The 17,017-nt window shown below is 35.7% G+C and overlaps 2 protein-coding genes across 2 annotated transcripts; both read right to left on the reverse strand.

The window, feature by feature from the left end:
• Positions 1-4,353: 4,353 nt before the first annotated feature.
• Positions 4,354-5,584, reverse strand: LOC149842896 (beta-glucosidase-like SFR2, chloroplastic). The gene is made up of 3 exons (XM_090000757.1): positions 5,407-5,584; positions 4,985-5,304; positions 4,354-4,437 (listed from the first exon to the last, which is right to left on the reverse strand). Exons 1-3 carry the CDS (start codon positions 5,582-5,584, stop codon positions 4,354-4,356), a joined length of 582 nt encoding a protein of 193 aa, XP_089856883.1.
• An 8,982-nt stretch (positions 5,585-14,566) lies between these two features.
• On the reverse strand, positions 14,567-15,301 carry LOC149842897 (uncharacterized). The gene has a single exon (XM_090000758.1). The coding sequence runs from the start codon at positions 15,299-15,301 to the stop codon at positions 14,567-14,569; it is 735 nt and encodes a 244-aa protein (XP_089856884.1).
• Between the last annotated feature and the right edge of the window lie 1,716 nt (positions 15,302-17,017).

Consider the following 17,017-nt stretch of genomic DNA (forward strand, 5'->3'; position numbering starts at 1 on the left):
TTGTATCAAAATTCGTCGCTAATTAGTGATGAAAAAAAATCTGTCGCTCATCCGTCGTGAAGTTGCGACAAAGTTTGAGATGAAATGTTTCCATCGGTAATTGGTGACGGATTTTGAGACAAATTTTTTTCATTGCTAAGTTCGCAATTAATTCCAATTTTAAGGACGACTAATTTTCTCTACCTAATCCGTCGCAAATTTGCGACGAAAATAATCCGTCGCTAATTAACATTTTTCTTGTAGTGGATCTCCACCACTACTTCCTCCTATTCTCTTATTTTTTCAAGATTTTCCATTTTATTTTTCTCATGCTACCCAAACAAGTGAATTTTTTTTATTTAAAATTTTTTATTATATCGAAACTTCTTATAGGCAAAATTTATTTTTCTATGCGAGTTTTTTTTTTTTTTGCTTCCAAATGTGCCCCAAGAGAAAGTAGCTTTCCTTGGGTGTGAGTGTAACAAACGCCCCTTTAAAGGCAAAAAGAATGAACCAAGGGAAGTTTGTTCTCTTCAACTCCTTAAACGATTCCCATTAAAATCTCCAACAATAAGGATCGTCCTACTCTCTTTTCTTATGAACACTCGTCGAGAACCGGATCATTTAACGCGCTGGACCGCTGCAAGGTAAACCCCGGGTGGGGGTCACAGACACCCAAGCCCAACCCACGGTAATTTAAGCAGACATTGCTGATAAAAGTGACAGACTTTTTTTTTTTAATGATGAGGAACACTCACCGAAGCAAAGAAAACCCTGGGTGGGGCCTCACGCCCACCTTGCCTTACGATGGCCCACATCTGAAAACTATGGATACACCCTTGCACCAGCAGGGTTTGATCCGGTGCTTTCATCTCCGCACCCTCGTAACTACCCTGCTGGCCACGCGTGGTGATGGCCGTTTTATATACTGGTTGGATTTAGAACATATAATGTCATCTTTAGTCAGATCCAGGTTGGAATTGGATAAATAAATAGGTTTAGAACTAGGTTTGACCTGACCCATTTTATCATTTTCTGCAGATCCAGTGTTAGAGATGGTTAAAACTAGATCCAAATACAAATTTCTACCGTGTGCTTTGAGTTGGATCCGAAACCTGAGCCACTCATTGACTGGCGGGTCAACCTTGACACGAGCCAGATGCAACCTGTTCGTAACCCTAAGAATCTCAACTACTCTGCGATTAGTTGATTACCACCATCTTGGTTAATTAAGCATAATATTTTTGCAATTTTTTTCAAGATAATTAATACATTTGTAATTGGAAAAGGGATCCTTTCTTAAAAACTTAAAAAATATCCTCCATCAATTTGCTGCAAATCACCAAGTCATGAAAATGTCCTTACCCAATTTGTCAAATTAAATAATGCTCCATTTTTTCTGATCAGGTACCATCACATGACACACTTTGAGTGTGCCTCTTCACCTGGCTGCCCTTCATCTGCTTTTGGGCCCCACAACTGACAGACTGTCAGTTAAAGATGGAGGGCAGCGGGATGCTGAGGCACACTCAAAGTGTGCCATGTGATGGCACCTGATCCTCGCTCAAGTAGTACTACACGTGACGATGAGACTTCATTTCCGGTTTCCTCCTGCCTTACCTTAGTCACGACAGCCATAGTAGCCAAACGCTTCCCCCACAATTCCTCGGAAAGTGTTTTGATCGGCAAATCATGATTAATAGGCAAAAAAGTCGATCAACCTCGTACTTTAGATTTTTTGACAAATCGGGATTAATTGGCCATGATAAAAAATCATGTTTAATCGGCACAAACATTGCCATTCACATTTTAATAATAAAATACCTGCAATTAAAATTGTAAATTTGAAATAATTTATAAAAAAACTTAAAAAAAATGGTGGCATATTCAATAAAAAATTTGTAAAATTGCAAGAGAGAAAAATATGACAAACATGATAAATTATCAATAAGTATTTAGTATCTAATTGTGCAAAGAAAATCAATGACATAAAACAAAATTGTAAACAACAATTATCTAATAAAATAAAATAGCCATTCAATTTATACTTTATCAATCTTGATTGTCCTATTCTCTAAATCTGCAAAATTCAACACCTCACAACTTATCAAGACGCAGAGAATGCACTCAGCTGCCTATATCTCACCACCATCATGTTTTTAAAATGACTTGATTACAATCTGCTTGTGAAGCGAAAAATTTTAATCAGCATCAAAAGGTATTCTGCTTTGTGCGAAGCATACTAAACTTGATCATCATGACAATCATCGAAAAGGGTTTTCTGCATCTTTAGCAAATGTTTTTTTCAAGAAAAACTAAAAACAATATCATTCAAAGAAAGAACAAAATGGTGATGAGCATTCACCTCCAAAGGCATAAAAAAATAGATAAAACAAAACAGAAAAACAAAAATCCAGCAGCTACAGCAGAATTTCAGAGGAAAGAACATAATAGAATTCTACTACAAACAAGTCAATTCCAGTCGCTTAAGCACCAATATTACAGAAACAGAGCATTGCGGCATGGTCGATAACTTCGTTCACATCATCAATCTCTGTTGTAATCCCTGCGAAGTGCCCTTTTTTTGTTCTGTTTACCATAACTTATAGGAGTAATGAAACACTTGATGCATGACAAAAAAAAAACACCACCATGCTCCTGAAGAGATCAACTTGGTCGTAACGATCATTCCCCACCGTGAGACTTGGTCCTAACGGTTTTAAAAAAAAAAAAACCTAAAAAAAAACTGATTTTGAAGCCACTTATGACGTTTTTTTCACGATCTGCATGACAAAATCTGTTTTTTTTAGTGAATCACCCGAAATCATGAGTTTATCACCGAGGCACGGCTCACACAATTTTAGTTTGAAATCAGTGGCTTTCCCTCGCATGTTTCTCCGGTCAAATTAATCGCCGATTTGAGCTAGGAATCACAGGACAGCTATATTGCGAGAGCAGATTTTGTTAGAGATAAAGTCCCAGCTCACGTTGGAGTCTGGACTCATGACGGAGTCGGTGGAAGAGACAGCGACCCAACTCTCACGTTGGGGTCCTCAAAGATCACGTTGGAGTCATGATCAAGTCCAAGATGCAAATCATCATAGGGCCCACACGTATGACAAATCAAGAAGCTTCCAAAAAGGAGTCCTCAAGAAACCTTCTCCCTGTCTTGGTGAGTCCTCAAACAGATCAAGAAGATTCCAAAGAGTCCTCAAGAGACCTAATCTAGATGAGGCACATCTTCCTAAAGTTATTAGTTCCCATACTCAAGTAGGACTCTCTCTCTCTCTCTCTCAAAATCATGTAACAAGGAGGACTCTCCTCCTAAAACCGTGTAAACCAGTAAACATTATAAATACATGTGGTCCTCTCTCATTTATAGTTGAGAGATTGTGAGAGGGCCAACCATGGACCTAGATCCAAGTGATCAAATCACGTTAAAAATGGCTGTGTGTTTGCTTGAATTGATTGTGGTTTGGCAAGTCTAGTCATGGTATTAGAGTAATAACTATTTGCCTCATTTTTTGTGCCTAAGTCAAGCATTCAATCACTCATAGAGAGTAGTCAAGGTATGAGCAATGATTCATCCTCTTCCTCTCTTCTTTCATCTCTTTCAGCTCCCAACATGTTTCAATACTTTCTGAGTGCTAAATTTACTGCTGGCAATTATGCTTTATGGACCTCTTAGTTCAAACCCTTGCTAATCTCATTTGATCTGCAAGGGTACATTGATGGTTCAAAGGCCAAACCAACTGAATTTTTTACTCAGGATGGGAAGCAAGTCCCTATTCCTGAGTATCTTGTTTAGGGATGGCATGACCAGCTTCTGTTAGGTTGGATCATTTCATCAATGTCTGAGGATGTCCGCACCCAAATTATGGGTTTGGACACTTCATATAAGGTATGGCAAACCCTCAAAGAAGCTTATGTTGTACATTCTCATGCAAATTTTATGCAATTGAATAAGCAACTTCTGTGCTTCAAAAAGAGAAGCAAAAGTATTGATGAATACATCTAGAAAATTAAGTTGATTGCATATCAACTTGTTGGGAAACCTGTTCAAGAAGAGGATCTTATTCTCTATGTTCTTCGACGTCTTCCCAATGAGTACGACTCATTTTGGGTTTTCATTAACACTCGGGATGAATCAGCCCCAATCAGATTAACCAAACAGAATAGCCTGCTTCTATCACAAGAAACTCATCATGCTGAAAACGGTGAAAATAAGAAAGCTTCTTTAAGGCAAATTTTGTTCAAAGAGAAGGAGGTAATTGAGGAAACTATCAAGAAGGCCGAGGTGGTCAAGGAAGCTTTAGAGGTCATTGAAGAGGTGGTCAATTCTATGGAAGACCACCCAATCAGTTTGGAGGGAGCTCATCGCCCAACGATTATGGCAACAAGCAGTATATCACTTGCCAATTCTACAATAAGCCAGGGCACTCCACCAAGGCTTGCAGGCTGATTACAAGTGAAAATCAAAATGTACCACCTCACGTGTATCATGCAACTTCTTCAGTCCCAACAGAGGATGCATGGTACCGTGATTTAGGGGCTTCTTATTACATCTCACCAGATTCCAACGTCCTATCAACCCACTCCAGGCCCAGATTCTATGAAGATTGGTAATGGTAAAGGTTTGAAAATTTCTTATATTGGTAGCTCTTCTTTTCATTTTGAAAAATATAAATTGCTTGTTAGTGATATCACTAAAAGAAACCTGTGGATTAGCGACGACCTAAATCCGTCGATAATTCGACGCTAATCCGTCGCTAAACAGTTTAGTGACGGATTAGCGACGACATAACTTATTTGTCGCTACTTTCGTCGCTAATTTGTGATGGATTAGCGACGGACATGATCCGTCATGAGTCTATCGCTATTTTAAATCAGCGACGGATAATATCCGTCGCTAATCCATCGCTAAATTTAAAAATAAAAAAAAATAAAAAAATTTGCTTCCTGCTGGGCGGTATTCCGACAGCAATAGGACGGACTTGTACCGCACCACACATGCGTTGCACCCGAGCGGACCGGCCCGCCACTGCGGGGTCTTTTGCACAGAACCGGCGCGTTCTCCGGCCTCCATCGAAATCTTCAAAGGCTTCCTCCTCTTATTTTTATTTTCATGAGTTCCCAATGCTCCCTGCTGAGATCCACCATCACTTGATGCAGAAGTCATTAATTCATCAACTTGTTGAGAGCTCTGAGTAGATCCTGCCTCCCCACAGGCGCGTTCCTCTGCGAACTGAAGCCAAGCATCATTTAGCTTGTCCTCAACATGTGTAGGGGGCGTGGCTAATCCAAAGAAAAATATGTTTTCTTCAACTGCAATAGCAGTGAAAAAAGGAAGCACATAAAGAAGTACCATACACAAACTAAGAAGGAACTAAATTGATCGAAGTTTGAATTTTCGTTTCTTGTTGTTACCTTCAGAGTTAATATAAAAAATGTTGAGCGTATCAGACGATTCATCAAATGGTGGTCGGATTGGCCGGAGATACCTTTTTCGGTAATGCCGAAATGACAGGATGTTGGCTGCCACAGTGATGGTGACCAAGACTCCGGCAAGCTTCGTCGCAGATAGGATTAAGCCAAGCACGACCATGAGAGAGAGAGAGAGAGAAGAGGAAGCAGTAGAGCCCACAAGCACTACTTAGTTCCTTGGTAGTATTTCGTTCTCTACGACGACACGTTTGGCATTTTAATGGTAAATGGTGACACGTGTAAATTATCAATTGGATTTGTTCTCCGGCAAGTTTCTTGTTGTTACCTTTAAATTTCGAATGGAGAGAGAGGAAAAATTTCGTGCCTTACATGGGACGGTTTAAATTGAAAAGTAGTGACAGAATTAGCGAGGGAATTTTTCCGTCTCTAATCCATCGCTAATTAGCGACGGGAAAATTCCCTCAATAATTCCATCGCTAATTAGCATTTTTCTTGTAGTGTTTGGCGACGAAAAAATTCCCTCGCTAATTCGTCGCTGATTAGTGATGGATTTAGTGAGGGAGATATTTCCGTCGCTAATTTTGCAAATATTTTGAATGTTAGCGATAGATAGTTTTCTCTCGCTAATCCATCGCTAATTTGCGACAGAAAAAATCTGTCGCAAATGTTTGTCGCTAATTAGAGTTTTTCATGTTCCTAAAATAACCAAGAAATTACTTTTTGTGCAAAGATTCACTCAAGACAATGGAGTACCATTAAAGTTTCATTCATCCTATTATAGTGTGAAGGACAACAAAACTGGGTAGGAGCTTCTTCGTGGAAAAGCTAAAGATGGACTTTATTTTGTTGATTCCTTTAAAAATCTTGATAATAAAAGTGCTTATGTAGGTGAAAAGTTAATTTTGATACTTGGCACAATAGGCTTGGACATGTAAGTTTATGGGTTGTTCAAAAGGTGATTCAAAATTCGATTTGTCCTATATTAATAGTAATACTCACATTTGTTCTGCATGTCAAATGGGGAAGCAACATAAATTGTAGTTTTCTCGTATTTCCTATGAAAATCTTGAGCCTCTACAAATTATTTTTTTTGACGTGTGTGATCCAGCCCTAGTGGCTAGTGAAAACGACTATAGATATTATATTGTTTTTGTTGATGCCTTTTCAAAGTACTCCTGGTTATATCCGGTGAATTATAAATCTAATATTGCACATATTTTTTATGAATTTAAGGTGCTGGTTGAAAATTTGATTGGAAAGAAAATCAAATATTTACATACCAATGGTGGTGGTGAATACAAAGCTCGTGATTCTTTCTTAAAAGAATCTAGAATTAGGCATCGTATCTCTTGTCCTCATACATAGGAGAAAAACGGTGTGTCTGAACAAAAGCACAAACATGTAGTTGATACTACTTTGACTCTAATGGATCATACAAATATCTCACAAAAGTATTTGACCTATGCCTTCTCTAGAACAGTGTTCCTCATCAATAGGCTACCTTCACCAAATCTTAAGTTCAAGTGCCCCCTTGAAATCTTATTTAAGAAAAGACCATATTATAAGTTCTCAAGACCTTTGGTTGTGTCGGCTTCCCAAACCTAAGACCATATAGAAAAAATAAACTTGGTTTTATATCCAAAGTCCATGTTTTCCTAGGATATAGCGACAACCACCATGGTTATTTTTGTCTTGAACCTCAAGCTCATAAAGTTGTCATTTCAAGAGATATCGTCTTTGATGAAGGAAAATTTCCTTTAGGCAAACCTCAGGAAAGCCAGAGTTCACCCAGTCACATCAATGTTCCAATTGTTGTTTCCATTGATCCCAAGCCTATGACATCATCAGAAAAGTCCTCACCTATTATAGGAACTGAGACTAAGTCATCTAATGTTGCATCTCATGACTCACCTGACATTAATCTAGTTGTCAACCTTGGAGCTCTACCTAAAGTACCTGAACCAACTCATGAGACAACACCTCTTCTTATGCCTCACAAAACACATCAAGTGATAAATGTGCTCAAGATCAAACTCTTAAACCCAAAGTGCCCCATGTGCAAAATACTCCCTTCCTATAGCCTTGTTAAGTGAACTTACCTGAGATCAGAAACCCTTTACCTATAAACAAGCTACTCAGAACCTAAGTGGTGTCGAGCCATGAATGAAGAGTATGTTTCCCTTATCAAAAATAACACATGACAACTAATTCCTCCTGATAAGAGTCATAATCTTGTATGGTGCAAGTGGGTCTACAAGATAAAGAGAAGAGTTGATGAGACTCTTGAACGGTATAAGGATCATTTAGTTATCGGGAGATTTCATAAAAAATGAGTTGATTTCTATGAAACATTTAGTCCAGTTGTCAAGCCAACCACTATTTGTATTGTTTTATCTCTTGCGTTAAGTGCAGGATGAGATGCCAGACAACTTGATGTTAATAATGCCTTTCTTAATGGTACCTTAGAACAAGATGTGTACATGGTTCAACCACCTGGTTTTAAAAACCCAAAATTTCTTTGTTATTTATGTAAACTTAAGAAGGCTTTGTATGGATTGAAACTGACACCACATGCCTGGTTTTTAGAGTTGAGTAATGCCTTGATTCAGCACAGCTTTGTCAGATCCAAAATTGTCCCTTCATTGTTTATGTTTCATAAAGATAAAGTGTAGGTTTTTATCTTGGTATATGTTGATGATATTTTGGTCACTGAGAATTGTCAGCCTTATATTGATAATCTCATTATATCTATTAAGAAACAATTTGTTCTTAAAGATCTTGACAGGTTGCATTACTTTCTTGGAAAAGAAGTTACCTACACTCAATAGAGCCATATTCTCTCACAAAGAAAGTATGTTTTTGATCTCCTTATGAGGACTAACATGCTTGACGTGAATCCCATATCCACACCAATGTCTGGATCTAGTAAACTTTCTGAAATAAGTTGTTTAGCGTTTGATAATCCCATATTATTAAAGTATTATAGGTTCATTACATTATCTCATGTTGACCAGGCCAGACATCTCCTTCAGTGTGAACAAAGTATGCCATTTTATGCACCGTCCAACTTTGGAGCACTGGGCTGTAGTCAAACACATCATGAGGTATGAAATGTCCTCCATTCAATATGGACTAATTTTCAGACCATTCAAGTCCCAAGGAATAATTGTGTATTTCGATATAGATTGGACTAGATGCCCAAATAACCGATGATCAACCTCAAGGTATGCTCTATAACGCCCCAAAATTTTCAACTTAAGAATTTAGATTTTTTTTTTATAAATACGAATCTTTCAAACAAAAAATGTTTGAATACAAGTTGAACAATTATGGGCAAGTTATAATGAAAAGAAAACTACACAAGACTAAATTCATTCCTCTTAGAACTTGGATCTCGTTCCAAAATCAACGATTCCATACATCCAACTTTGAAATTCATTCATCAAAATAAAAAAGATAATTAATTTAACATCAAATTATCACATTAATGTAAATTGTCAAAATGGTTCCCTCCAAACAGAAACCCCACAATAATCCAAGGAACAACTACTGATAGTGTTATGGTTCACCAGCCTTGGTCCTGCACTGCGCCATCGCTCTAACTAACGTTCTTCACCTGCATTCTCTATAAAATGAGGTATGTTTCTTTCAAGCTGGTAAGATGCAACACAACATAAAGCATGTGCAATCTAAAGTATTCATTTTCACATATTGGTCACAATTTCAAACAAGCATTCACAATATATAGACAACATGATTCATTCAGCGACATATCTATGATATGATAATAATGCATAAATCTGAAACTGTGCATAAATCTCACAATTCATCAACTACGTATTTGGGATATGATTTTCACGACATGAATATCAACAAAAGATAACAATTCTGAAACTGTATATATAATTCATTGTTTCATCTTAATTACTTAACTCACGGTACTCGAGCCCTCACTACATCAGCAATGCTACTTCAAGAGTATATTATTTGATGTACCTGAAGAGTCAACCTGAATAGGGGTTCTAAAATGGGCAGCCTGTGACCAAGAGAATTCCTGTAATTACAGTCATAACTAAAAGTGGATGCATCTAACACTACTGTAGTAGATGAAGTAATCACCTAAAACACACTGAAAAACATGGCATCCCTAACTTCAAGTGACTGGAGATCAATAAGATGCCTCGCTTATAAAACAAAGTGGCACCACAGGTGAACCTACATGCCTAATGTAACTAAAGGTTGTACCTTCTACCTTCTCTAAGTAGATCTGTCGTGGATGGGTTATTGGGTCTACTATCTTTATTAGATATATTATTGTATCACGCACCTCATTCCTTGAGGTCATTCAGGGCTCAAAAGCTCAAGTACCCCCCTTAGGGCATAGTCACTGGTGTGAGTTTTATGAAAATGATTTTTAAAACAATATTTTATGTAAAAACAATGTGAAAGCCATACACCAAATAAATAAAAACCGGCTCGCACCAGTGGTGGAGTTTGGGTCGATCTCAGGGAACGGGAAAAATACTTTGTATTCTATAAACAACTAAGCTATTCTTTATTGCCTTAAAAATAAAAATAATTGATTAAATAATTGAGAGTGTGGCCCTCTACGAAGAGCTTAAACAAATAAATAAATGGTTTTATTATAGACCCAATGAATTAAATAACTAAAATAAATAAATCTTAATCTAAAAATAAAAGAAAAGGTCTTCAGTGCTCAAGCTTTTATTCCCTTTTTATCATCTCCTACTTCCCTCTTGTTGTTACTATAATCTTTCATTTCTTTGGAGGGTTGCTTGGTTTCTTGAAGGGCCTTTTGAGAGGATCTTTTGGGGACCTGAGAGACTCTTTTAGGGTACTTTTGAGAGCTTACCGCACATCTAAATGCTTCTTTGCAAGAATCAAAAAATGAAACACGAAACAAAACACAAAAACTCACAGAAATTCAATGTTAGTTTCAGCTAAAAATCACAAAAACATGAAATAAACTAACTACATGTAATAACTATGAACTAACTTGTAACAAACTAAAGTGCTAAAAAACAAAATAGCAAAACTAACTATGAACAAATATGAACTAAGTTATGAATCAAATTAAATAGAAGACAAATTAGCCTAACAAATTAACTAACTAACTAAAAAGCAAGAAAACTAGAACTAAAAGAATCTAATAGACTAAGTGTTGTATGGATTTTCAGAATGAATAAATAAAAACTGAAATAAATTTTTTACCTAAACTAATCGATGACTAAATGAAATAGTAAAAGCAAAACCGGCTATTTGTTCATTAAACTAACTATGCATGATAAATAGAACAAATATCCAAAATAAATAATGTGAATTACAATTTATATAAACTAACTAAAGTTAATTAATAACTATTCTAAACAAAACTAAAACAAACTAATGAATACTTAACTAAACTAGCTAGATTAATGACTTAAGTTAATCGAATGAAATCTAAATGCAAGAATCTGCTAATTACTTTAACTAAGTTAAGTTAACTAATTAATTTCTAACTATTCTAATAACATAAAACTGACCATATACTAATTAAATTTTTGAAAGAAAAACTAGATTTAATGTTAAACTAAGATTACTAATTAAAAGAAATAATTAACATTACTACTACCTAAATCGGCTAAAACAGATTATTTCTACCTAAAACGATAATTGAACAACTAAATTATAATCTAAATACCGAAATTAAAATTTTGAAAAAAAATTAATTAACTAACGAAACACTAAATAATTTTAAACTACTCAGCTGAATATTAAAATAACAAAACAAAACTAATTACTTAATTATACTACCTATCGAGTTCTACTACAATGAAATAACTGATTAAAATTAATTAACCTAAACTAACTAATCTAACATGCTAGAAATAATGCAATACATGATTAAATAAATGAATAAACTAACTTATAACTAAAAAAAACACAGGAACGATTAAATCTAAATATCAAAAATCATAAACTAGCAAAAAAAAACTCTAGTGAGCTAAACTAGAAAATTCTAATTAATTAATTTAATGAATAATAAATATAAAAATAATCACTCTAGACTAGATTTTCCCTATATCTAACATAAACTAAATTACCCTAACGAAAATATCAGAAACTCTTATGTTAAAACTATCGATTAGAATAAAATATTATTATCCTACATGTAAATCAAGAGAATGGCTAAACTAGATTAAGCTGTATATTTTTTTCTTTTTATATTTTCAGATGCTGAATCTAAACTAAATATGCTGAATATGTAATAAAATGATTTATGATATGCAAAAACTTAAAACTACAAAACTATGGTGAAACGGGAAAGAAGAAGCAAACCATACGATCCCCTTCCGATGGAAGGGTTGAGAGGAAGAAGATGGTTTTTCCTGGAGCTGCATGTACCTCCATCGACCAAGGCAAGAAGAATAGACGATAGAAAAATGTTAGAAGCAAGATGAATAAAGGGAGAAAGGAAGAGATCGAGGGAGAACCGATTGGGAACGAAGAGGAGGAGGAAGGGAAGAGGGAGAAGAGGCCTGCATTTTCTCAGAAGGAAAAAAATGTGGGTTGCAACTTGAAAACTATTATTTATACTAAGTATTAGGTTAAAACACGATTTTCTATGAAAGTTTGAAAATTTTTAAAAATTCCAAAATAGGTCTTCCTCAAAAATGTGTTTTTCAAAAGAAATTTTTCTAAAGTAATTAAAATTAGTATATACACACATAATCTAATTAGGCTATGAATTAGAAAAAATCTAAACTAACTAAAACACTAAAAAATGCAGGGCAAGTTATGAAATATGAGATTTTCCTATCTTTTCGATTTTAAAATGATTTCTCAAAAATAAAGATAAGAATAAGTTTTTAATGCAATTTTTCTATGGATCATGTATAAAATAGCATGAATAAAATGTAAAATATATGCATGATCAAATTTTCTCATGCTTATTGTTTGCTTATCCTCGAGCAAACTGACCCTGAACAAAAAGCAAAAGAAAAATAGAGTAAAAACCTAACTCACTTTCGTAGAAATCACAGTTGTATTTAGCGTATGCAACAAGCCATTTAAACCCCTGGGTTACCCCAGTGGACGAGTAAGGTCTCGTGAGGGTTTGCAGTGATGCTACCCACAAACATCTCTCTCATGTATGCATAAGATTCAAATTCAAAAAATATTAGGCAATTGAGGATTTTATTTTCATAAATATTTCATGCCATTACACTTTCAAAACATGATTAGAGTCTTTTACAGGCCATCACAGAATAAAATATTTTCTTTTACTTTTCTAAATATCATAATCATTTATGCTTTATTCTTAGAAAATCAAATATATACATATTATTTATTTCTCCTCACTCATATGTTTTCTGCACAGGTTTTCTCAATACTTATTCTTAGGCAGTGAACTTTTTCTTTTATGCTATTTCTTTTCTTTCTTTTTCTTTTTCTTTTTCTTTTTCTAAATTTTCAAATTTTTTCACTTTTTTTTTCTTTCTTTTTGCTGAGCACTGTTTCAAATTTTCAGTTTTCATAACCCGTGTAACGAACTTTGGGTCAGTGACTCCCAGGCCAGATGACCGTAGGGCACCAGATACAAAGTATCCCTTGGACTTAATTGCTCGAGTCACTAGACCTTCAATTTAAATAGTTTACGTATAGTTTACTTCTTGTCATGTGCAATGTCAACATCTATTAGGCTCTCTATAAAGTTCATGTAACGGGCTTTCGAGCTGGTGGCTCCCAAACCAGATGGCTTTAGGGCACCAGGTGTAAACACCCCTCAGTCTCTACTTACTCGAACAAAATAGGCCACATATATTAACTTAGACAAAGAAGTGTCTTTCTTCGTTATCCTTTTCGGCATGGGAATCAAACATTTTAACTTGTATTTGTGCCCAGCTACTAGAGAATATGAAGACATCAAACAACTAAATGTATGCTCTTTTTTACTTTTTGAGCTCTTCTTTTTAATTTTGTTCATTTGCTTAGTTTTCAAAAATAAATTATACATATTCATACTTATAATTCAAAATAAACTCTAACAGACATCTACTGCTATTTCTTTGAAGTCTGCATAAATAACCATATTTTTCTAGATCAGTGTCAGAAATATTTTTTGTGAGGCTTAAAAATTCTCTAAAAACATTAGATTATGTAAAGCATTCATATAAGGTCAAACTCAATCTTTAAAAGCCCAAATTTTATGAGTTTTCATCAATATGCAAGTACAAAGACAGAAAAAGATTTGGGTGTAAAAACTATACCCTCCCTCATGCTTGAATGACACTGTCCTCAGTGTCACTCCCCCATGCTTGTATGAAACTATATGAATGCACATGAGAAACAGAAGAAATAAAAGAAAAGTGGTAGAAGTCACCTAATCCGTACTATAGAATCTTACCGGATGCTGCTCTGTACTGGCTCTGCAGAGATTCCACCTATCTCAATGCTTATAACTCATAAAAATGCACAAAATACAATGCATACATGATCTATCATTCATGCTCATGAACAAAGAAAGTGACAGAAAAATATCACAGCTACTAAGATTACAACACTAATATGGGTTGCCTCCCATAAAGCACTAAATTTTACGTCTTCAGCCAGACATATTTCTATTGACCCTTCATCGTCTATGAGATCAATAGACGTGAAGTCATGCTCAATTTAGAGGTTTGAGGAGAATGGTTTCATCTATGACCCTGCCCACTATATTTCCTCTAACGCTACCTCTCTGGACCCTGCAATGGCTCTCTGGCATGCTAAGAACGAACTTAGTCTCCACGTGAAAACTATTCTCACAAGAAAGCGAGCCATAAATCGAATATCTACCTATACAATCATCCAACTATGAATCAGATTGCTTTCCTTTGACGTCCATCACATGGAAGCATTCGCCATTTCTTGTCGCTCTAGTAGCAATATAAAAAATGTTTATGCATAAGTGTTTGTTGCCAAAAGAAATATCCATCTTCCCAGTACGACAATCAATATGAGCGTTGGTAGTGGCCAAGAATGGTCTCCCAAGAATAATGAGGGTCTAGTGAGCGACATCAATGCTCTTCATGTCTAGAACGAGAAAATCAACAAAAAAATAAAAGTCCTCAACCTTGACTAACACATCTTTCAATATTCCTTAGGAGATCTTGGCAGACCTGTTGGCCAACTGTAATATGGTTGTTATGGGCTTTAAATCTCCAATCCCAAAAATGTCATAAAGAGAATTCGATAGTATATTCAGGCTTGCCCCAAGATCGAGTAATGTATGCTCAATGGTTATGTTTCCTATGACACAAGAGATGATCGGTGGCCCAGGATCCTTCAGTTTAGGTAAGGCTTGGTGTCGAAACAGAGAGCTCACATGTTCAGTCAGAAAGATTTTCTTGGGCAACGATCTTGACTTTCTTTTCTGGGTGCAAAGTTCCTTAAGAAATTTTGCATATGCGGGCACTTGTTGGATGGCATCCAGCAAGGAAAGGTTTATGTGAACATGCTTAAATATGTCAAGCATTTCGTGCATTGTAGCCCCCTGCTTTCCAAAATCATTTTGTTTTTCCAAAGCCTGAGGAAAAGAAGCTCTAGGAATATATGAAGGAGAAGACATAGGTCGTGGGCCTTGCCTGCTTTCCTTGGGCCTAGTGGAGGAGATCAACTGGTCAATAGGTCTGTCACTGGGCTCTCCAGTCTTCTCCTGAATAGGGTAGAGTTTCTTCCCACTTTGAAGGGTCATAACAAAGTTGGCCTGCTCTTGAGGAGACTCTTTGAGATGTAGGCCATTGCGCATGGGTTCCTTACCCCTCAGGTTGACAATAGGTTGACTTGGGAGACTTCCCTCGCTTCGCTTGCTCAAGGCCTCAGCCAACTGTCCCATCTAGGTCTCTAGCTTTGCTATTGAATGTGTGTGAGAGCTGATATTGACCTTTATATCAGAAAAGGCCTCTAGGAGCGTCTTCTGAAAAGATAGACTCGATGTGGGCTCCTGAGGAGAAAGCAAGCTAAGCTAGGGAGGGAAGGGCCTAAGGGAATGTGGGATGACAGTAACCTTGTGAGAAGTTACTCGGTTTGTGTTGTGTCTGAAAAGGCAGATGGGGTGTGGCTTGTGGATAGCTCTATGCAAAGTTGGGGTAGTTTCACCATCCCAGGTTATAGGTGGCTGCATATGGATCGTGCACTGGTCTGGTGTGATCATTGCAAAATTTTTCCTCTCGTTCCTTTTTCCTCTTTTCTTTCCCTTTTTCCTCTTTTCCTTCCCTTTTTCTTTCTAGCCTCTATTCTCTTTTTGAAGGGGAATAAAAGATAGAAAAGAAGACAGAAGAGAAAAGAAAATAAAGAAGAGAAGAACTCTTTTGCAAGGTCTCACTTGACCTTTATTTGAAAATATTTTGAAAATTACTCGCCTCCATTTTTAAAAATTTGTGAGAAAAATGGAGAGACGGGATTCGCTTGTCGGTAGGAGGTTTAATCGTTCCTGGCGCCCTTACCAGGGGTAATTGAACCAAGGATCGAATTTATGCCTTTTGCTTTGCCTAAATATTGTCTAATAATTTATTCTAAGTCTAAAAATGCACATAGAATCATGCTTATGTAATGCAGATGCAGATATGTATGCTTTTGAGAAGAATAATTTAGAAATTTTTGGATTTTCTAAGTGATTCTTGAAATAAGTTTAAAAATATTTTGAAGAAATAGTTTTTTGAAAGTTGAAGATTGACTTGGAAAAGTTAGATTTTGAATCTAACTTAAGACTTGAAGTAGATCTGGAAAAAGAGACTTGAAGTTCGAAGTCTTGGAATAATCAAAGATTTGAAGATAGATCTTGAATTGAAGAATGAAGAGAATAAGGAGAATTGGAACTGAGATAGAATTTGAAGTAAAAATAAAATTTCAAAGTCAAAATGAACTTTGAATTTGATTCTCGAAAATCAATTTTGAAAAAGAATTTTGATCTAGAGATGGGAAATGGATTTGGGAATTGGATTTGAACATCAAGAAGGAATTTAAAAATGGAATTTGGTTTGGAGAAATCCAGATGGAATTTGAAGATAGAATTGGATTTTGGGAAATCCAGATGGAAATTTGAAAATAGAAATGGATTTAAGAAATCCAGATGGAATCTGAAAATGAAATTGGATCTGAAAAACCCAGATGGGGTTTGAAGATGGAATTGGATTTAAGAAATCCAGATGAAACTTGAAAATGGATCTTGGAAATCCAAATGGGATTTGAAAATAGAGTTGGACTTCAAAGATCCAGATGGTATTTGAAGATGGATTTGGATTTAAGAAATCCAAAATAGAATTTGAAAAGGTAGTTGGATTTGAAAAATCCAGATAAAAACAATGGAGTTGGATTTGAGAATCTAGATTGAATTTGATTTTGGAAGTGGATTTGAGAAATCCTAAATTGATCCTGAAATCTGCCTTGAATTTAGGGAAAACCAAATTTTGAGATTCAGATCAAACTCAAAACTTTGATTTTGGATAAATGAATTGGATTGAGAATCAAGACTCAATCTTAGATAAAACTTGAAGATTTTGGAATTAGAAATAGAGAATAAACTTTGATTTTAAACTTGAATTTTGAAATC

Source organism: Nuphar pumila, chromosome 3 (assembly GCF_984573655.1).
Source record: "Nuphar pumila chromosome 3, dmNupPumi1.hap1.1, whole genome shotgun sequence".
Classification (NCBI taxonomy): domain Eukaryota; kingdom Viridiplantae; phylum Streptophyta; class Magnoliopsida; order Nymphaeales; family Nymphaeaceae; genus Nuphar; species Nuphar pumila.

Bases quoted from the DNA above. Each gene is read 5' to 3' on its own strand.
- LOC149842896 (XM_090000757.1), bottom strand. From the start codon at position 5,584: ATGGTCGTGCTTGGCTTAATCCTATCTGCGACGAAGCTTGCCGGAGTC. The intron at 5,305-5,406 runs GTAACAACAAGA...CTGCTATTGCAG, and splicing joins TTTTTATATTAACTCTGAAG to TTGAAGAAAACATATTTTTC. The intron at 4,438-4,984 runs GTGCGGTACAAG...ACTTGTAATCAG, and splicing joins TCGGGTGCAACGCATGTGTG to CCTGCAAGCCTTGGTGGAGT.
- LOC149842897 (XM_090000758.1), bottom strand. From the start codon at position 15,301: ATGGGACAGTTGGCTGAGGCCTTGAGCAAGCGAAGCGAGGGAAGTCTC.